The following is a 23,242-nucleotide window of genomic DNA, read 5'->3' as shown; positions in this document are numbered from 1 at the left end:
TTGGAATCTGTGAATGAATGCTAAAGAAATATGAAGGAACCTACTTAAAAGCGAGCTTGTTGAGCGTAGGTCCCGGTTAAAAACGAGTTTAAGATTGAGAAGGGGAGCACGGGTACAACAATGACCGGAATGTAAGAGAAAAACAAAATAAAAAAGTACAAATATACAGTTATATAGCAAATTCTTCTCTAGTGCAGGTTAGGGGTCGGAAAAGCCACATGCTGTATATAGGTGGATGAACCATTGTCGTTCTGGCAATACAATGTGGTGAAGTGCAAGAACATGACAAGAAAAAAAAAATCCTCAGCATTCTAGAAGAAAATACGCAGGAAATTAATCCTAGTGTCGCTGTGTTTCCAGTGTGTTTCAAATTTTGGATCTGATCTCTTTGGACTAGGTGGCGGGTCTTGCCAACGAGGACCAGATCCTGACTACGATAGAGCTGTACTTAGAGCGGAGGGGTTTCCTACTGAAAGGCCTTAATGCCTACTTTGACATCCAGCGGGTCATCAACTGTCAAGTACCCGTCAGAGCAGTGGACGTAAGTACAGACCAGTGTCCTTCCTGAAAATTCATGTGTCCCTTTTGCAACCCTGAAAAGTAGATTCGTTTTAGAAGCTGAGTATATTGTAGAGGGAGATAATTCAGACCTTTCCTCAAAGTAATAAAGCTGGAAACATTTTCTTTTTGTTCGAAGTAGAAACATCTTCTAGTGTGCTTCACGATGTATTCTCATCTGCTACTGTGGAATATACGATTACACTTTACTAGGCCTATAATTGTACCAGTGATAAATGTAACCTTTTATGTTGCTCTGAGTATTGCATTGTAAATGTAATGACTTCTACATAGACTACATTACTCTTTTCTTCCATCTTTTACACGCCATAACAGTTGTACTTCATGGCTGAACAGGACTCATATTTTGTATCAAATACAATGGGCATAGTTAAAATATAAAATACAATATTACATTGTGAAGCAGACTCACCATTAACCCGTTGAAGATGAGTCCCTGGTATACTCGGGCAGGTGTCTATGGGAAATGTTTGTTGTAGCAAAATCAGCCTATCCTCAATGGGATACAAGTGATGTATGTTTTGTCACTAAACTGCCTTTGTCCAAATTATTTGTTAATCTCCTCTGCTCCCTTTCTTTGTGGTGGTAGCTCAGATTCGTGGAGCTTATGCAACATTAATTCGTAATGCCCCTCAATATTTTTCAACTTCAAAAATGATGGCGTGTTTTGATTCTCTGCTGTGAATGAGAGCAAAGATACATTGTACAGTAGTTCTGGAGAGAATACTAGAAATAGGGAAGGTATTGATTGTCACCATGGCACCATTATGATGTTTAGCTACTTAGTCCAAACTTCAACTTCAGACTTGCATAAAATATCATACCAAAACGACAGCTGGGTAGTGTTCATCCATGTGCCATCTTTCTGTCAATGCAAACAAACTACTGCGAGAAGACTCACCACCTTACATGTACAGTGGCCGCATGAAATCCTCAGCAATATTAGGAGGAAGTGACGCTAAGGGTAGGAGAACCAGAGACGGGTGAATGAGAGATTTCTGGCTACACATCTGCCTAACACTGGCACTGAGTGGCAGTAACCAAACATTTCTGCAAATTCACTACAGGTACTTTAGTCAAGTTGTCCTTATTGCAACTGATTGACAAATCTCCTTCATTGATGTAAATTAAGACACATTATTCAGTGTTTTAGTAGTAGCAATGAAAAAAAAAACAACAACTCATGGGCATATGTGTATGTACTTGGTTTGGACTTGAACCAAGAACCTCCTGATTGCTAGACAGATGTCATATCCACTGGACTACCAAGCTTCTGTGCGATGGCCAGTGGTGGTTGGTATGTGTTGTATAATCGCTGTTTATTAATATCAATAAAGGGTAATTTGTCAATCAGTTACAATACAAGTATTTCTTGTTTTCTGCAGGGCATTATCGCAGCGATGAAGAGGTATCCCCATGACAACCAAATTCAAATATCCGGAAGGTAATGATTATCTCTTGCTTTCATTTAAGTTTTAATCAGGAGTATGTATTAAAAAGTGTAAATATATAGGATGGAGAACCTTGGACATGGTCTCTCACTATACTATTCTTTTGTCTACAGGATTGCTTTCAGTTAACACCTGTAAACTCGATGATTTCTGAATTGAAAGTCATCTTCAAACAAAAGCAGGTGTTGAATTTATTTTGAATTAATTAAGTTAGTTTGAATTAATTTACAGCATTCTGATTTGAGAACTTACTGCTGAGATTCCTAAGTCCATCTTATAGATGAACCATAAGAATTTTTCTTTTTTTCTTCCAATGCTTGGATTGTCTATTTCTTCACTCCTCCGTATTACCCAATGTTGTCTTGCATCTTGGAAATGTTCTTGTTGCATGACTTTGGTATCTTTCATGCCATCCTTTAATCTGTAGTGAAGTAATCACTGTTTAATGAGCACACTTGGTGGGCACATGTCTCCAGTGGAATGTCACATAGTTTTCATACTGGAGAGAATGGCTGAATGCTGGCCAGTATTCTTACAAGTGTTTTGACTTCAAATTATTCTTACATTTAGGATGCCAATTACTTTATACCATGGTTAAACTCGAAACTATAATTCAAACTCCTGTCATATCACAACCATGAAAGATGATGATGATGATGAAGTCTTGTATAGCGCCGGTATCCGCCAAGTCAGGCGCTCATGGCGCTTGGTGTAACCAAGTACACCATGTTTTTTAATCAACGCCACATTCTAGTGCAGATGAGGGTATATTTAGGCAATTGTGTAATTTAGCTGTTGTTTCAACTCAAACTGCATTATAAAATGGAGTTTATTGCAAACCTATCAAGTCTAACACATTAGATATGAGTGCCTCAAGGCCATGCCTCAGGAGCCTCACAAAAATACACAAAAAGCACAAAAACATAGATTTCCCTAAATCAGAAGAGTCACATTTAGAGACGATATATAGTTTTCCTTTATATCGGAATAAACTGACAAGTATGTAGTATGTTCCAGTTTGCTCAATTTGCAGCCTTAAAATGCTTAAGTTCCTTACCCGGAGAGGTGGGACGCACCCTTCCCTGCTAGGTTGCTTCACTCTCTCAGGCAGCACTTGTCACAAAATCTCACACACCCTCTGTCCTTGGTATCTCTGTCGTCGGCATGACATTAAACCGCACTCATCACAGGGTTACACTCACCAAGTCCTCATGCTTTGCCTCAGTGGTCAGTGTTAACTCTTTATGTGCCACGCTGGAAACCCCCTGTGTGCCACATTATTCTGAGACAACAATGTAGTCGTACTTTGAGAAAACATTCTGTTTTTCAAAGCTATGTACTGTAACTTTTATATAGATTACTGTCAAGCTGGACATGTAGTGAGCAAAATTGTGGAAAACTGCCAAGATTTACTTTGATGTAAATTGTATGTCAAATCTATGATTGTTTGATTCTTTCAAATGACCAGTAGCTACAGTACTGCGAAGGAATGATTTTTTCCCGCAAAAGAGTGAAAGAAACTTAGAATTTACACATAAATCCAGTAGGGAACACCGTTTGCTAATCAATCACCACATAAAATGCAAACTAAACATGAGAGGAACGGAATCGCCAGAAACGCTTTCATTGTATACTGTGGCATTTGGCTATTTACATGTAACTATCGGTTTGGGCGTGTTTGTACGTTTGAGCGGAATATGCGAAGTTGGCACGCCGTCGACTCAGTCGGGCGTGCGAACATGGCACATAAAGAGTTAAAGATCTGATTATCATTATCAATGTCTAATTGAATTAACAATGATATGTTTCTTCTTTTGATTCTTCCAGTGCCTCTTTGTTCCACCTCACAAGAGGGCAGTATAAGAAGCAGCTTACCAAGCAAGGAAGACAGTGAGTTTTTTTAATGATTATTTGCCATGGGTCATCTTTGTTTTGTTTTTGTTCAGACATTGAGAAAAAGGAATGAAGGTCCTGTAGAAGAGTATTGGTACATTATCTGAGTTTCAGATGAAGTCTGTAATACTGATAATTTTGAAATGTGTGCAACAGATTGCCCCATTTCAATCTTATATACAACTATATGCGGTTGGATGTGTGTGTGTGTGCTTGTGTGTGTGTGTGTGTGTGTGTGTGTACGTGTTTGTGTGTATGGGAAATCGTCGCCTGCTCACGTAATAGGTATGTTATGTTGGCTTTATGTGGTATGCTGTTGTGAGATGTTGCAAAAAAGAAAAATGATACAGGTTATGTTTTGGAGGGAGATAAGTAATCAAATTGAAGTGTATGTAGGCTTTTTCAGTGGCGTCTCTCCCACAATAGCAAAGCATAATATCCTTGTAATTACGATTTGTTGTTGTTATTATTATTATTCATTTATTTATTTATTTGGCAATTCAGCATATGATACGTAGAATAAAAACAAAAATGTTGTTAGCTCTATACTACACTCTGCATTGGGACTCATTTGTTGCGGTGTTAGGTGATCTGGGTAAAGTAAAAATGAGTATGTCTGAGTAGGGAAACTCCTGAGTGACGATAACTGCACTGATTTGCTTGATGTGTTCTGTCATTGCTAGAGTTTAGGGCTATAATATATTTCACAACTATACTATAAGCTCTAGAACAGAATGGCCTTTTTTAGCTCACCTGAGCCGAAGGCTCAAGTGAGCTATTGCGATAGCTCTTCGTCCGGCGTCCGTTGTGTGTCGTCCATCATGCGTCGTTCGTCGTGCGTAAACTTTTTACATTTTCATCTTCTTGAGAACCCCATGACCGATTTTCACCAAACTGTGCAGGTAGCATCCCTAGGGGGATAGGATCTCAATTTCTTCAAATGGGCACCATGCCCCTCCTGGGGGGCCCCCAAAGGGGCCCAAACCCCCCAAAATTAAGGAATCTTTAAAAATCTTCTTCTCTAGAACCAGAAGTGATAGAGCGAAGTTAATACATTGATGACTGTAGTTTCAAGTTTGTTCATGGTGGAATCAGGGGTGCTCCCCCTTGGGACCCAGGGGAGGGGGGATGGGGAGGGGTCCTTATGGGGCCCAAATTGTACATTTTCATCTTTTTCTTGAAAATGCCATTATACATTTTCACCAAGCTTGGCAGGTAGCATCCCTAGGGGGATAGCTTCTCATTCCCATCATATGGGCACCATGCCCCACCTGGGGGGCCCCAGGGGGCCTAAATTAGGGCCTTAATTGTAAATTTTCATCTTTTCCTTGAAAACCCCGTAATGAATTTTCACCAAACTTGGCAGTTAGCGTCCTTAGGGGGATAGAATCTCAATTCCATCAAATGGGCACCATGCCCCACCTGGGGGGCCCCCGAGGAGGCCCAACCCACCCCCCAGTAAGGAATCTTAAAGATTTTCTCTTGAACCAGTAAGTGATTGAGCTAGATTAATACAATTAGTCAGTATATTGATAACTGTTGTTTCAAGTTTATTCATGGCAGAATCAGGGCTGCCCCACCCCCCTTGACTCGGGGGGGGGGGGGGGGGGGGGGGGGGGGGATCCAAATGAGGACCTAAATTTTCATCTTCTTGCTGAAAACAACATACCGAGTAATGGATTTTTACCAAACTTGGCAAGTAGCATTCCTAGGGGGATAAGATCTCAAAGTGTTTGAATGGGCACCATGCTTTCCTCAGGGGGCCCCAGGGGGCCCTAAATTAAGGAATATTCAGTAATATTCTTCTCTAGAATAAAAAGTGATAAGGGCTTTAAGTCTTTTTTTTTTTTTCCAAACTGCCAAGTCCAACATTCTATAAAGTACAGTGTACTTGGCAGGTAGTTTCCCAGTGTGATGGAATATGCAAATGGACACCATGCCCCCAGCTCTCAAAGCTCCAAGTGTACCCCCCACCACAAGTTTCCAATGTTCTCAGGTAAGAGTCTGCTAGAATGCATGGAAGGTGAATTTGCGATACTCAGGTGAGTGCTAGACCCCAGGGTCTCTTGTCTTTAGACGCGAAACTTTTAAAGCATGATCACCTTTTTAAAAAAGTTTTTGTTTGTTTGTCGCTTATTTGCTCTTTCGTATGTTGTGGTGTTTTGTTTGGGGGGGGGGGGGGCTGAAGATGTCTATAAGTTTCCAATCTGTGAAAAAAAAGTGAAAATGTGGCTATTATAGCTTTCAGTATCTGGTTTGATATAGCATATGAAGGAAAAATGTGAAATGTTGAAAGATAGTGTTCATAAGTAAATTAATTTAAAGGGATCGTATAGTTTTGGCTGAGACCCAATTTCAGGTTTCTAACATTTTTTAGTGAGATGATGAGAAACCTCCTAAGAAATATGAAAGAGCATGTAATTCCATGAGGAATTCAACGTTTATTTGATGAAAATTGGTTTTGAAATGGCTGAGATATCCAAAACAGAGCAATTCTAATAAGTGTGGGACCCACACTTTATTATGATCACTTTGTTTTACTTTGTTTTTGGATGTTTCAGTCATTCCAAACCCGATTTTCATCAAATAAACTTTGAATTCCTCTTAAAATGGTATGCTTTGTACTATTTCATAAGTGTTTTCTTGGTATCTCGCAAAAAGTTAAAAGCCCAATTCTTATCTCCACGAATACTGTACCATACCTTTAATGTACCTTCCTTGCTATCTAACTGCCCCGTGCTAGTCAGTTTAGGCGAATTTTATGCATTTACAACAAACCATAGGTTTGTGTAGGGTATATACAAGTGGGACACTTGTCAACTGTAGAGACAGAGTGAGAACAAGATACAGTGGCAAACAGTCATCTGTATTTGAGCTCCACTCAACTGATAGGGATAGTGTAAAAGAATTGCATACATGCTCCACAAATACAGAACAAAAAAAAAAATATAGAAGCAGTTGGCATGGCTATTGTCAGTTAACTGTATCTCAGCTATAATCAACCCATTAGAAAGCATTTAGAAAAAAAATTGCATACACACTCCACAAGAATTATCAATAGAACAGATGTATGTAGAACAAGTTTTTATGAGTCATTTGCCTTTTGTTTGAAACCCAATCAACCAGTGAGAAAGTCTTTTAAAGAATTACACTCCATAGATACATGTATTAAACAGGAAAATTTGAACAAGTTTTTGTTGCTGGTAGTCATTTGCCTTTGTTTGAGCTCCTATCGACCAATGAGGAAGTATTTTGAAGAATTTGCATACAGAATGAAGAATATGTGATGCTTTCCTCCCGCGATAGGGCCGTTATCAGCTGCCTTCTGGACGCCATCGAGAATATCTCGGAGAGTGTGACACTGCTGAGGAACTGCGGACTGACCCTCTTCAACTTCACCATCCCCGATGATTTCCAGTTCCAGTTCCAGCGCGTGGTCAGGAACCTGGTCAAGCTGGCGCTGATGGAGGACCGAGACGGACTCCTCCAGAGGGTCTACGTCCACATGTGCAATTCCATCGTCTGCCACGTAGAGGGCAGTCAAAAGCTGCTGGTTGGCAAACTTGGAATCATTAATGTGAGTCACAAACTCACATGAGGCATCTTCTAATACCGTATGCCCCCAAAAAATTATAACAGGACCCTCGGCAATGATATCTTTAAAAATAGTGAATCAATCTAAATCAAAATTCAGGGTATGAAACTATAACTCATTGCCCACATCTTACAGAAAACCCCATTCGATATGCTTCAGTGGTCAAAGAGAAATGAGGAATTCTGTAGAGGATGTCGGGAATCTCTTCCCTCCAAACATGTTCTGTCTATTGTATTCACACACAAGAGCATTGAAGTGCTAAGATTGGAAGAATCAGACTCATGACATGCTTTACAACAATCTACATTTCTCTGTGACTGCTTAACCAAATTGAATGGGGTTTTCTGCAAAGTAGAGCTAAGATGTTATATTTTTTAAGACCCTGAAGTAGCATTTAGACAAGTCAATCATATTGGGTGTTATCAATTCGAAAATGTGATTGTAATTTTTTTGGGGACATACTGTACAGAGAAGAGAAATGAACAAAGATTGCTGTAGTCCTGTCAGGCAAGGTCACCCAAAGTCCCATGAATTTTGGCTGTGAATGATGAGGGTGTCGCACTACGTGCCATTGAATGGACACGAGAATGTCAGAAAGTAGAGCCTAGAGCAAACCCATTTTAACAGCCTCATCATTAAAAAGAAAGCGATAATTAAATTGACGTGAACATAGTAATTCATACTAGTGATTTGATTCCTTCTCATACAGACTTGTGCGAATTAACATACAACACCTTATGATGTATCTTGCACAAAATGATATAAGGCCCTTTTTTTTTCTGGAAAATGCATTTTAATGCTGACATTCCTTGGAATTAATGGAGAAATCACATAATCTTTTTAGAGGGATGTGGCATTACAAAGCAGTCTTCCTGTGAAGGGATGTCACAGTGTCCAAAGAAGCTTGATATTTTCTTGCCTGCTAGCCACTTGTATGCATTGCTGCTGTGTTGCTGCCACGTCTTCATGCAAGATTTTACTGTTAAGGAAAAAGTTGACATTCCATTAACTATTATTGCAATATGTTATTAAAGCGTATTGATATTTCCTGTGCTTTTTGAAAGAGGTTAGTCAAGTGCTCTTTCATTATGCCACAAAAGTGGACATTTCTGTGTATTCTTATTTGTGTCCACTTGTGACATCACAAAATGTTGCAATCCTCGCATCCACCAATGGCAGCACCAAAACTTTTTTTTTAAAGATTAAATTAACTTTCAAACAAATTATCTGAATTTCCCCAAATTTCGCATTACTGATGTTTTCTACTAATATTACTACATTCCCTCAATCCGCATGAGGGTTTCATTGTCCTTTGAGGGCAATGGTACATTGGGTGATTTCAAGTTTGGTGCTAGTGCTAGTGCTATCTCAGCACTAGCACCGGCCATAAAACCAAACTTGAAATCACGTCGGTGTTGGTAGTTGACCTCAAAATTATGACGTATTTCCGGTAGTTGGTGCTGGGCTCAGTGTTGAATGTCGTCTGCTGAACCGAGCTCCGCCATTTGTGTTGGCGATTTATGTGCTTTTTCCCCATTGACTAACACTAGCCCCTAGGGATTATCATTTTCTTCATTTCAAGTTCGGTGCTGGTGTTAGCGTTGCCGTGTGAGACCCGTATTCACTTACGTGCAAAGTCTATGCTAATGCAGTGGTTGCCCACGTAACGTACACGAACACTCCAGACATGGCTATATAAATCTGAGCCTGGGAGCAAAATTAAGATAGTTGTGTTTTGGGAAATGGATGAAATTTGTGGCATTTTAATCCGTCTTCCTTACTATGTCTTAAACTAAGCGGTTTTGGCTACATCTTTTAATATTTGACTGTAATCACGCGCCATCACTTTTTTCGTCGCGCAATTCCCGTGGAGCTCGCGGTGCTGTGATTCCAACACCTAGTGCTGGTGATCGATAATTTTGATCAGTATCGCCTCGTTAATCTGACCGTCAGTGTTGGAGCTTGATTTAACGCTGTTATTTAGCGGCTAGCCCTAGCACTAGCACTAACACCGAACTTGAAATCACCCACTGACTATACTGCATTTTTGGTTTGATTCTTCCCTCAGTGCATGCTGAAGCTGATCAAGGAGCGTCTAGGCAGGGGCATGTGTGATGAGGTCATGGAGACAGCCTGGAGTACTCTGTGGAATGTCACAGGTCAGAGGTCATCATTATGGACATACACCCATTGATCTCTATAGGAATTATCTGGATGTGTCATTGGCCAGTCACTTTGAAGCCACCATGCCGCCATCTTATCATGCACGTCGGCATACACTTTGTGTACGGATCTCATGACGTCACGTTTTCTTGATGACAATCTCTGCCAGAAAATGATTGCATGTCCACATACAGCATATTAACCCGTTGAGTACGAGTCCCGAGTATACTCGGGCAAGGGTCTATGGAAATGTGTGTTGTAGCAAAATCAAACCGTCCTCAACGGGTTAAAGAGTGTGTGTGTTAACATGGCGACTTGCGTATGAGCGGCGGTTTCAACTGTTTGTACAGCATGAATTGTCCAATGAGATATCCAGATATTTTACCATAGAGATCAGTGGCATATCCCATCAAGTCCTGCGGGAATTTGCTGTAGAAGTGATCATCTCAGTGCCGCAAAATTGGCAACTCTGAATCTTACGGGATCTATACTATCCTGAATTTATGAACCCTTTCTGAAATCAGGAGACAAAAAACACTAAAACTTGCCAAGTACAACATTATTCACACATGTTACCAACTTTATAGGAACAGTTATAAATCCAGCAAGTTAGAGGCTTTTGATAGTTGTGCAATTTAAATAAACAATGGTATAGAACCAAAATTGGGCTCAAAGTAGAGAGAAGTTTATACCTTACCTTTTGACATAATGGCAATCGCTAATTAAAAGAATAAATAAATAAAAAGATGAATCAATGAATGAATCACATGAGGAAGGAAGGAATTGACGAATAAACAAAGAATAGATAAATAGATTAATAAATAAATAAATAAATGATGAATAAATGAATAAACAGACCAAAACATGATGCGGTTGTGTCGACTTGATGGGGGGGGGGGGGGGGGGGGGGGAGCCTGAGAACTGCTGTGTGAAATGCAGTGTAGCAGGTGGTGTATGTATCATTCAGGATGATTTGGCATTGAAGCAAGCACTTTGCTCTTGTATTGATTGTTTTCCTGTGTTGTCATCTTGTCTTGTGCCTACAAATAGTCATAAATTGTTGGTGTGCTGGTCAATCTTGCTGACCAGTGGCCTAACGTTTTGGACATGGATGATTTTTTCCCCTCTGTGAATCACAGACGAGACGGCTGATAACTGTGAGATGTTCCTCCTTGGAGACGGCATGCGTCTCTTCCTGAGGTGCAAAGAGGTGAGATGCTTAATGGCTGACTCTTTTAACTCTTAGCATGCTTAACCCTATCTCTGTCACGGGCCGATTAAATCGGCCCAAAAACTGCAATAGAAATGCTTCGGCCGATATTATCGGCCCTATTTTGATTGACAGATTACTTCAAAGGCTATGACACTACCACTCTATAAACTCATTTGTGATTGGCTGACAGTGTAAGGAAACGATTTCCAGCGTGAAAAAAGCCTCCCCACCTTTAACCAATCAGGAAAGCTTTCTCAAAGTCCAAGAGATTGTGGTGGCCCCGCCCATGTTCATTTGCATTCAGACTGCAATGTATTGTGTACAGTTTTGCCATGTGTGGAGAACTTACACGAATCTGTATATGTGAGACTGTAATAGAGATCGCCGCGAGCGATGAAAAGATCGTACACGTGGGTCAATTTCATCTATTTTATCTAAGTCAAAATAGTAAAACATGAAGTGAAAACATTCAGATTAGGGATTTCAACATCTCTGAATTCTGTGAAGGGGTATAGTTTCAGTAATATCGGCCTCATAAATGATCTGAAGAATAGATGAACACTGCACATTCGGTGCAGCAGTTGCAAGCAGCACTAATAGCAGTGCAATGGGTCTCTAGTTAGCCAGGGCCAGCGGGGCAGGTGTAAGGAGCAATAGGGTTACAGTAGCTTCCTGCTGGCGGCCTGAAGCTGTACAGTCTTGATGTTGGGGTATGTTTGACTGTTTATTATTATTACATGATGAAACCGTCACTATGCGAAACTTCAGTTCAATGCAGGTTTATCATAAAGAAAATGACTGCTGTGATAGTTCATTCCGTTTCAATAAGGAAAGTGTAGAAAGTCGTAGACTAGCATATGATGATCAACTGGAATGCATGGACACTCCAACGTCTGAATATTTTCAGTAACATTTTTTATCCTTAGATTATCTTATCATTATGGCATTATGATAGGACAAGATTAATATAAATTTGAAAGAAAAAAAGCACAATTCAATTTATATTTTCAGCTTGACAAGATACAAACATGCTTTGTCTATTTTCAGGCCTACATCACTCACAAAATCAGAAATTACACAAAATGTGTGAAATCTAGGTTGTAATTGCCACAGACTTTCGTTCATAAAATGAAAAGTACTGATGCTATTGATGAAAAAATCATACCATTTGAAAGCTGAATAAATTCTCTACAACATCTATGAGACTTTTTGTGATGCAAGCTCATGTTGTGTGGAAAAATGAGGTGGTAACATGTAGAAATAAGTCTGCATTGATAATTATGTGACATAAGAGGGCGTCCTACTTAAAATTGAAGTGCGCCCTCACTCAGATTATTATGGAAAATGAAAGTTTAGACCATAAGCTTTCAAATGATGTATAACATGACACATTAATGTCAATAATAATAATCAGAAATGGCCATCAACAATCTTGTGTCTATAGCACTGCAAAATGTCTGAGCAGTCTGGCTACGGCGTATGTGACAGATATAGGGCTAAGGACTTGCCGTTTAACTGGCCAAGATTCTTCATCAGTGAAATCCAAGGAAATTTGATGTAGTAGTTGTAAAGTTAAAGTTGAAGCAAGCCCACTAGGGTGTAGCAATATTAATACTTCGGTCCGACAAGAAGGCCGTGGTGATACATTAGGGATAAGTGGGATTGGCTACAGTGCCGACCGCGGGAAACGTCACGCTTTTCCGCGATCTGGACGAGGCCACTGACGCGTATCCCCGCGGGTACCCGCGGGTATACGCGTTCAGTGGACGAGTCCATCCGCCCGCACGGATAATCCATCCTCGGGAATTTGCGTCTCGATTGACGCGGGTTGGACGAGGGTGGACGAGGGTGGACGAGGGTATTCAAGGGCACATTCCCGTTAAGCTTTATTTTGACCGCTCAATCAAAATACATTTCATGGAGTTCCGACTTTGCCCATTTTCATCAAATTCCGATTTCAGGGGCTTCTTTTCGATTTAATCACACTCTGATGTCCACTGCCGTGATTGTTCGCTACTTTCTAAAGAAGTACACCTGCGGAAGTTGTGCACATGCGTTCATCACTCAAGTATCAATAATTATTAGAACATATCGACATCGGTTACGATCATCTCGCTATTCACGACTTTTAACGACCTGCGCCACCAAAATTTCATTGCTGAAAATTCGGTGGCCCAATCGGGCTACAAAAAAAGTCGGATGTTTGCCTTTACTTTTGAAAATGAACAGCGGTAACAGTCGGCTCCGTAAGACGCAAAAATGAATGTCGCATGTTTACTTTTGATTTTAGAAATGAATCACGGTGACATTTGACTCCGTATGATACTGGAATAAATACCGAATGTTTGCTTTGGCGTTCGGAAGTGAATGATAATATTCAACTCCGTAAGACGATAAGATAAATGCCGGATGTTTGCTCTTACGTTCGAAAGTAAATAGCAATAACATTCAGCTCCGGAAGATGCTTGAGTAGGCTATATGTCGAATGATCCCTTTGACGTTCGGAAATGAATAACAAAAATATTCAACTCCGTACGATGATAAAATAAAAGACGGATATTTGCTTTTACTTTCGAAAATAAATAGCAATAACATTCGGCTTCGGAAAATGCTAACATAAATGTCAGATGATTGCTTTTACGTTTGGAAGTGAATAGCAGTAATATTCTGCTCCATACGATGCTAAAATAACTGTTGGATGTTTGCTTTTAGATTTCGAAATGAATAACAGTAACATTCAGGTGCGTTCGGTGGTAAAATTAATGTTCAATGATTGCTTTGATGTTCGGAAATGAATAACAATGACATTCAACTCCGTATCTACGTTTATAAAATATACAATGTATATCTGATGTTTGCTTTTACGTTCGGAAGTAAATAGCAATAACATTCAGCTCCCGAAGATGCTAAAGTAAATGTCGAATGATCCCTTTGACGTTCGGAAATAAATAACAAAAATATTCAACTTCTTACGATAATAAAATGAATGACGGATGATTGCCTGTACTTTCGAAAGTAAATAGCAATAGCATTCGGCTCCGGAAGATGACAAAATAGATGTCAGATGATTGCTTTTACGTTCGGAAGTGAATAGCAGTAATATTCTGCTCCATACGATGCTAAAATAACTGTCGGATGTTCGCTTTTAAATTTCGAAATGAATAACAGTAACATTCACCTGCGTTCGATGGTTCGGAAATGAACACAATAATATTCAACTCCGTGTATACGATGATAACATAAATGTCTGATGTTTGCCTTTATGTTCAAGAGTAAATGGCAATAACATTCAGCTCCGGAAGATGCTAAAATAAATGTCGAATGTTTGCTGTGACGTTCGGAAATTAATAACAAAAATATTCAACTCCGTATATACGATTTTGCGTTCAGAAGTGAATAGCAGTAATGTTCTGCTCCATACGATGCTAAAATAACTGTCGGATGTTCGCTTTTAAATTTCGAAATGAATAACAGTATACATTCAGCTGCGTTCGATGGTTCGGAAATGAACACAATGATATTCAACTCCGTGTATATGATAACATAAATGTCTGATGTTTGCTTTTATGTTCAAGAGTAAATATCAACAACATTCAGCTCCGGAAGATGCTAAAATAAATAACGCATGTTTGTTGTGACGTTCGGAAATGAATAACCAAAATAACTCCGTATATACGATGATAAAATAAATGTCTGATATTCGGTTTTACGTTCGAAATATAACAATAACAATCAGCTCCCTTCGACTTTCAGAAATGAATGATAATAATATTCAACTCCGTACGATGTTTAAATAAATGTCGGATGCTTGCTTATAATTTATATTGCTATGTACTTTCGCAAATAAATAGCAATAACATTCGGCTCCGGAAGATGCCAAAATGATTAATGTCACATGATTGCTTTTACGTTTGGAAGTGAATAGCAGTTACATTCTGTTCCGTACTATGCTAAAATAAATGTCGGATATTTGCTACATGTGTATTACATTTCGAAATGAATAGTAACATTTGGCTGCGTTTGATGGTAAAAAACAAAACAAAAACAAAACAAAACACACACACACACACACAAAAACTGTCTGATGTCTGCCTTGACGTTCAAAATTCGGCCCCGTACGATATGATGAAATAATTGTCAGATGACTCATTTCACTTTCGCAAGTGGACAACAGTGACATTCGGCTCCGTACGATGATAAAATAGATGTCGGATGTTTGCTTTTATATTTGGAAATGACTAACTGTTAAATTCTGCTCCGTATACGACAGAGCTGCCAACCTTTCGAAGCACAAATTAGTACTCAGCAGCTCCAAAATTCGTATTTTCCACCAGAATTCGTATTTTTTTCAATCTCCCTCTTTTTGCTATGAGGCCTACAGGCTCTAAACATAACGTTATGACACATGCCGAAGCATCCAGCTGGTCACCAGCACGATAAAGATTCTAAACTACGCAATGTTCAGCGTTGATTGATTGCTTTCTCGCAATGTGTACAAGTGCAAGTTTGTACCTCCAAAATCTTTCTGGGCTGATTATGGAAGCTTCCATTTTCTAGCAGGGGACGGGGAATGCTTGATCTTCTCAAGAGAGCTTCTGTGTGAGCGGATGCAAAACTCTGTTCTGTGTTTCCAATTATGTACTATCAAAACATAATCATGCGTTGTTTTCAGGCTTTTTTCATTTTATTGGATTTTAAACATCAGTATTTTTCGAAGTATTCCGATTCCTTTTCCCCTGACTGGAATCGGAAAGTCTGCTATAACGATGATCGCAAAATGCCGCGCTGTGTGTGGAAGCGCCGATGTGGTGCAAACACGTGGCTTCATTTTCAAGTTTAAATGAATGCGCCATGTGCTCCTGCCTATAAGAGGTTACTGCAAGTTCGATGGATCGAATGCGCCATAGCTGAGCTGAGCTGAATGGCTTGTTTACGGTAAACATGCAATTTACGTTCGATATGAAGAAATCATTACGTCTTTCACGAGGGAAAAACACACAAAACAAACAAACAAACAAACAAAATACACCCACGAACGAATGTTGATAGCCAAAACTTTGAAAAGTAATAAGCAGTTTTGATGCGCGTGAACTGAAATTAATTGTCATTACACGTTGTATTTTGCTGTCTAACCAGGTGATGACTGCATCTCATTGGACCTTCTCGTAGTGAATTTGTCTGGGCATACGAGACCTTTCATGTATTTCTGTGATTGCATTTTTAATTGACTAAATAATCAATCCTTTTGTTATTGTTCAGGGAACATTAGATATTCGATCAAGTACACTATAATCGACTCTTCGATGTTCCCTACGATGCGCCAAAAGAAAGGCTATAGACATAGAACCATGATATCTTTGGAATTTTTCCTTTAATTCAACTAATGAGCTGGTTCTTCCATCGATATTTCCAGGATACTTACACGCTGTTTATTCCAATGCGCGCATTCTTTCGTCTGGCACGCACCTGGGTGTGGCACCTGCTTTTGTGGAAATTTCCACAAGGGAGAGGGGTGGGGTGTCAAGTTTCTTCGAGCCGAAGAGACTGCATACACAATCTCTTCGCTTTTATTTATTGTCATTCGTGTTTTCGCCTTATTCTTTGCTGATATTGAACATTTAGATTTAACTTTACGAAAGTTGCTATAGCACATGGTTCGTTTTGTTGTGAGGTGTACGTAATTTCTTTTTTTTTTAATCATTCTTGAGAGGGGAAAGAAGAGTAAGGGGGAAAGAAGACTAGAGGGAAAGGGAAATAAAACAAACGTCACGTACGCTGAGCATTCACAGGAAGCCGTCTTTTTACACCAGTCACCAGCATAGTTATCATCACTATCAGACATCACTCAAGATCATTTTAGCCTTTTCCTATGATCAACATTAAGAAACACGCATAATCCCTCGAGATAAATACCTAGGAAACTCAATAATAAATACAAAGTATCAACACCTCCCAACAACACAAACATTTAGAAAAGACAGCAAATAGCACATCGAAGCGACTGGGATCAAACTCCGTCGCTTCGATTGCAGCGAAGCGGAGAAATCGCCGTTACGAAAATAACAGTGCGAGACACTAAGAGAATTACGTTTAAATACTTCAAAGTATAAAGGGAACAGATAAAGTGATATAAAATGTAAGAAATCGTACTAAACGAGGTGTGAGAAACGACGGAAATAAAACGAAGTTTAGTAGTAAGCTTAGGCCCTAGCAAAAGTTTTGCAGCACCGAAAGCTACGCGAAAATAAACACACATATAAAACTCGGTATTGCGACGAGATCCTATGGGATCAAGTCAATAAACGATACAAAACAAAGGAAATTGATTCATTTTGACGGGAAAATAGTTTGTTATAAGTATTCTGTTATATGAGATCTCCTTTAATAGGCCTAGAAATAATCGAGTTTCCACGATACTCTGGAAAGAAAGTTCGAACGCTTTTCACCTGCACATATACTGCAGAGGGCAGTGCACATCAGTCATCAATACACGAACAGAAACTCACCTCTACAACTTCCTCGCAGAAAATGATGCAATAGCGTTATAAAAAAAAAAAAAACAGACAACACTTTAAAAATCATTTCGTACTTGGGAGGCAAGGGACAAGAGGATGAAAAGAAGAGAAAAAGAAGCAGACATTGCACAACGGGACGCTTTCACCCCGCCTCATACGGTACTGTAGTGGCAGCTGGCTAATTGGGATACCACGGCGATCCATGTAAACATCCAGGGTCCGTAGGCGACAGGGATTCACGCGCGCGAAGTTCTGTTCGGTGTACACAGTACGCAAGCAGCGATATGCGTGTGCGCACATTTTTCTATTCAGCGCTTTCCACATACGGTGCGTACGCGTTGCATCGATATCCCAGCTGAATACAGATAACATGGCACATGCGACGTGCGTTTGCTATATTTTTACCCATTATTTTGCCCCACTGTGAATTCGTACTTTCTAAGGACGTTTTCATATTGTCGTATTCCCTTCGATTTTTCGTATACGAATTTTTCGGAACGGTTGGCAGCTCTGGTACAATTTGCTTTCACATTTGAAAATGATTAATGGTATACATAGGCTCAGTATGATGCTTAAATAAATAGAGGATGTTTGCTTCACATTCGGAAATCAATAAGGGTAACATTCAGCTCCATAAGATGCTAAAATGAATGTCGGTTGTTTGCTTTTATACAGTGTATTTGAAAATGATTAACGGTAATATTCGGCTCCGTAAGGTTCTAACATACTATAGTAAATGTTGGATGATTGCTTTTACAATCAGAAATGAATAGCGGTAACTTTCGGCTCTTTACAATGCTAAAACAAACAATCTGGAAATGCTCCCACTTTCTCATCCCAAAAGTAAGCTATGACCACCTAATAGCATAGGCATCAACTTTTATAATTATCTATAAGCCTATTTGCTAAATCTTAGAATTCAGAATAATGGTGATTGAGATGATCTACTTTTGTATTCATTTATTTTAGACATGGGTACCTGTCACGTCAGTAATGCTTAATAATTGTTTTTAGTAGGACCGATTTAGTTTTTCCTATGTTTTTCTTGATTTTTTTGGCCACCAAAAAAAAAAATAGAAATCAATGATTTTGGTGGTCAAAAATAAAAATTAGTTTGGACCCCTGCGATATCATTGGGCTCATCATTACTTAATCTTTCCCATGATACGCTAATATTTATATCATCAATCTGCCGACGTCATCCGACAATTCATGATTCAAACCTTTTTTTTTTTTCATCGTCCGTAACCCAACTTTGAACACAGACAGGGTATTCTTTCTCATTCTAGAGTAATGAAGGAGCGCACTTTCGGCTGTGATCTAAGTCCTATTATCATCATGAGTTCACGTCGCCGTTTAGTGATCTAAACTTCAGCTTTGCTGAACTGTTCAATGTCTTGAGCAGGAAGCGAAAACAATGGCTGGACTAAGGAACCTTCGTTTTTAAAAGGGGGAAATAAACAACACTGAAACCGAACAAGCCGGCCGAGCATTGTTTAGGTTAACCACGCGTGGTGATAATCGCGCCCATTGATCGCTCTGTCCAGCTGGCTTAACCCTATTCTAACTGGGAGGAGTTTTTACTGGGGGTGACCCCCCCCCCCCCCCCCCCCCCCCTTCAGATCTCGGCCACCGATCGCGCGATCGCTGCGAAATTTTTCCTGAAGATAGAGCTGGATGTCAACTACAAGATTACATGGTCATACAATAGAAAAATATTGCCTTTCTATTTTTAATAAATTGATTATGCAAAGTTGTGCATGAAATCATATTTTCACCTATAACTCCATAAAAAAGACTGAAGTAGAAACTCGATATAACGAGATGGTCGGGACCGAGTCATTTTCCTCGTTATAGCCGATATCTCGTTATATCAGTAGGCATAAAAGAAGGCATAAAATAAAGACATTAATTTGCACATGTGGGACTACCCATCATATTTCAATCAGTACTGATAACTTGATATTGTGTGTGAGGGAATTACTCACCTTTATGGGTAAGAAGATGTTTTTCGCCAAGGAAATCCGGCATTCCAATATCAAGAATGTGTTTCTCATTAATTGTAGATGTTTGAATTTGTAAATTCATATAGCTTGCGATTGTATCAAGATCGTCTGTGGATTGGTATGTGGTTATCGTATGGGTGTGTGTTGTGTGGAAAGCTTGAATATGGTCTGCACAATGCTGTGTGTGTATGTGACACATTCTGTATGTACATTATGACTGCGTGTGTGTGTGAAGACGGGGAATTCCCTAAGTAGAAGGCCAATCACGGCATCAGATTGCCTCACACCTGCTAAACGTCATTGCTAAATTTTTGTGTCAAAATTCCTCAAGACATATAAACCAATTTTCATTTAAAAATAAAGCACAGTCAAAACCAATTTCTTTTGTTTTTTATTGTTTTGTTAATTTCTTATGTATTTTATTGATTGTTCGACCTTGTGTTTTCTGTTGTTTTTCAAAATTTGTTGCAGGCACTTTTTCAGGCTTATCTACACTATATAGAATTGATTAATTTCAATGGTTCAAAGATGAAATACTATAATTTATATCAATTTAACCCCAAAAACACAATTTACATTCAATTTGCACACGATATCATGAATTTGAGCTGTTTTCCGGTTGACATGCATTTGCATAACATTACGTAACTTCAGAACGGTGTAATCAGACGTCGCAAATTTGGTCTCAAAATATGCGGAAGACTTCAATGAAAAAAGTTGTGAAACGACGCGGCAAAATCTTTGCGCGTTGCAGAATCGTGACGCGAAACGTGGGGGGGGGGGTCAATTTGACCCATTTGACCCCCCCCCCCCCCCCACCCAGTTAGAATAGGGTTAAGAGTATGCATATTGACCAAAAATAGTCAGAGGGATGCTAATTTACTCTTACAAGCTATCGCTACTATTTAAGTTGAAAACTGGAACTTTCTGAAAGGTTAAAGATGATCGTAAAATCAGTTCTGGCTACAGGATTTTATAATAATTATAATAGCATACAACATGTACCAAGTTTTCATCGTTTACCTGTCTTATCACTCCAAAGCAGTTCAGCTTAACTGTTGGCTTATAGAAGTGATCATCAATCGGTAAGGATTAGTCAGATGAATTCATGAATTCACTTTATGCATCACGGCTAATCGAACTATTCAACATCGTTGAAGTAACCATACTTTTTTATTTTCATAGTTCAAACTATTTCTTAACATTTATATGCAAAACGAAAGTACTCTACACGTTTTTCAAAATGCTCAGATGTAATGAGTCAATTCCACAAAGATTGCATTACAGCAACCTTTACTGACCTAAACAAGTTTTCTATAGAGCTATCAGTTCTATTATAATGGCATTCTGATAACTTCGACTGCGTTTTGAACTCGTACCGAGCACAGCATTCAAAACAACGGGTTCCTCAGGTCCTCTTTAGGTACTGGTATACTTGCTAAAAGCATTCTCTTTAGCTTCCATTGACAACAACATGCCATGGGAGGAGAATGGAAGCGATCAACTTTCTCGGTAAATGAGGCTTTTCGTATATAGCACACATTGCGTGCCTCTTTCTTTTTTTCTGTTTCTGTTGTTTCAAACTACACTGCAGCCGACACACAACACAAACACACCAAAGTTTACATTCAGGCAACCGTATTTTGGTATTGGTTAGAATCGAATTATATCTGTCTTGTGATTGGCTAATTATCTGTAGCAAAAACAAAACAAAACAAAACAAAACAAAAACAAAAGAAACAAACACAAAAATGCTGAAAACTGCTTATCGAATATCAGTGGCGTGCCAAAGGAGTAAAATGGAGTCTATACTCTAAAGGGGCCTGAGCTTTTGATTCCAGAAGAATCTTCGTCAGAGGCAAAATGATAATCAGGCAGGGAAAGCAATCACATTATAAAGAAGTTCACACAACACGAACAGTCAGGGACAGGCTAGGGACACGGAACAAAGAAAACAAAAGGAGAGGATGGGAGGTCATGGGCAAGGAGGCCAACAGGTGAAGGGAGGGGGATTAAAGCAGGAGGGTGGATAGACAAAAGGCATAGGAGGGTCAGTGATAATCCTGAGTGCCATGGGGGTGCATCCATTTAAGAATGAATTTTCTCACACACCCAAGCTGTCGCCATTTATGTGTGTGCGATGAAGCGTTAACGCCGTCGCTAAGCAGGACTGTTGCATCATGGGGGGGGGGGGGGGGGGGAACGGGTTGTGAGCTTGAACATAACCTGAACTTTAAGGGCGATTTTCTTTTTTTTTTTTCTTTTATGACTTCTAGGGATGCGGAAAGGGGTTGTTTTATATATTATTGTAAAGATAAAACTATACAATGTATGTAGAATTCAAGTATTTATATATACATGTGTAGACATGCCTAAAATTTCGTTTACTGCGACATACGCATTTCGACCGAGCGCATCACGACCTGTATGGACTACGCACATGTATTCTTTTATCTTGCGCTCTGCTTTTGTGGGAATTTCTTCAAGCATAGGTGTCAGGTTTTCCTACGTTACGTCTGCGGTCATTAATTCCATATTTGTTAGTTTGTCTGCTTTCTTATTCTGTGTTTTATGCATTTTACTTGAACTTAAAGGTCTAGACATTTCGTTTGCTAAATGCACGCGAGTCACGTTGCATTGTATGATGTATTTTGTTTCGTTGACCATTCATGAGAAGCGTTTCTTTGAGCAAACTCTCTTTTCACACCAAAATCACTTATAGAAGGTAGTCATCCACATTGGTTATCAAAATAATAATTCCGTCATTTTCCTTTCGTTCAGAAACAGGAATCAGAATTCTCAACACGTCATCCACATTGGTTATCAAAACAATTCCGTCATTTTCCTTTCGTTCAGAAACAAAAATCTGTTATTCTCAACACGTTATTACAAAAATTACATCTCACAGCGATAATAGGGCCTACTAGAACCAACTCATCGCAGCAAAATGACACATTACGGTTACGAGGACATACACAATGCTTGAACAAATTACTTTGCTTCAAAATGTAGAAACAGATGAAGTGACATAACAAGAGAAAGGGCGCACCGAAAGAGGTACACTGTATCAAGATCAACTAAGATAAACTCTAACAAAAAAGAAGAAGAAGGAGGAAACTATTCCCCCCCCCCCACACACACACACACGCACACACATACACACAAACGAGTAGATACACAAAGGTCATATGTTTACCTTTGGGAGCAGTGATTTAAAAGATGTTTTAGATATCACATGTGATGCATAATAGGTCCGTTGTGCAAAGCATCCTACATAATTTTTTGTAATAAAGCCTAGAATATAAGGAGATATCAGTATTTCTCTTATAGATTGTAAAGAACCTTCGGAATTAGGACCTTTGTTTCATTTTCGGATTAACGAACCTTCGGCATAACGAACCTTATTTCATTTTTTGATAAATGAACCTTTGGAATAACAAGTTACAAACCTCATATTTTCGGATTAACGAACCTTCGGAATAGCAAACTGTAACCGTTCACATAGTGTACTGTATTTTCGATCATACGGATTCATTTTTTTTTTCCAGCGGTTGTTTCTATCCCTATAACTCACATTTCAGAACTATGGGGGTTTTGTTTCATGTACGTGGTGAATTAATACGCCTTTAACGCAAGAGCAAAAACATGGGAAAGTTTGAATGCTTTTCACGTGCACATCGTCACATAAAGAGAATCAGGTGCTGACGGACCATAGAAGTGTCTCAAAATCAATACTGCCATGCAGCTTGCACCAAAATCACAATTCTGATAGGTATTATCCCGTAACAGGGGCGGATCCAGGAATTCCGTAAAGTGGGGGCGCGTTT

The 23,242-nt window shown here is 39.3% G+C and overlaps 1 protein-coding gene across 1 annotated transcript in view; it reads left to right on the top strand.

Moving 5' to 3' along the window:
• The window catches only part of LOC139728778 (protein zer-1 homolog), a 45,239-nt gene that overhangs the window by 6,297 nt on the left and 15,700 nt on the right, over nucleotides 1-23,242 (top strand). The window contains exons 5-10 of the mRNA XM_071639718.1: nucleotides 398-541; nucleotides 1,965-2,023; nucleotides 3,858-3,920; nucleotides 7,230-7,500; nucleotides 9,587-9,677; nucleotides 10,821-10,891. Of these exons, the coding sequence (XP_071495819.1) occupies nucleotides 398-541; nucleotides 1,965-2,023; nucleotides 3,858-3,920; nucleotides 7,230-7,500; nucleotides 9,587-9,677; nucleotides 10,821-10,891 (699 nt within the window). The remainder of the gene's footprint in view (nucleotides 1-397; nucleotides 542-1,964; nucleotides 2,024-3,857; nucleotides 3,921-7,229; nucleotides 7,501-9,586; nucleotides 9,678-10,820; nucleotides 10,892-23,242) is intronic.

The sequence above is a fragment of the Diadema antillarum genome, unplaced genomic scaffold (genome assembly GCF_040938485.1).
Source record: "Diadema antillarum isolate AM-2024a unplaced genomic scaffold, OU_Dant_1.0 seq00000197_RagTag, whole genome shotgun sequence".
Classification (NCBI taxonomy): domain Eukaryota; kingdom Metazoa; phylum Echinodermata; class Echinoidea; order Diadematoida; family Diadematidae; genus Diadema; species Diadema antillarum.
Note: the sequence above shows the minus strand (reverse complement) of the source record. Positions and strands in the feature narration are given on the sequence as shown.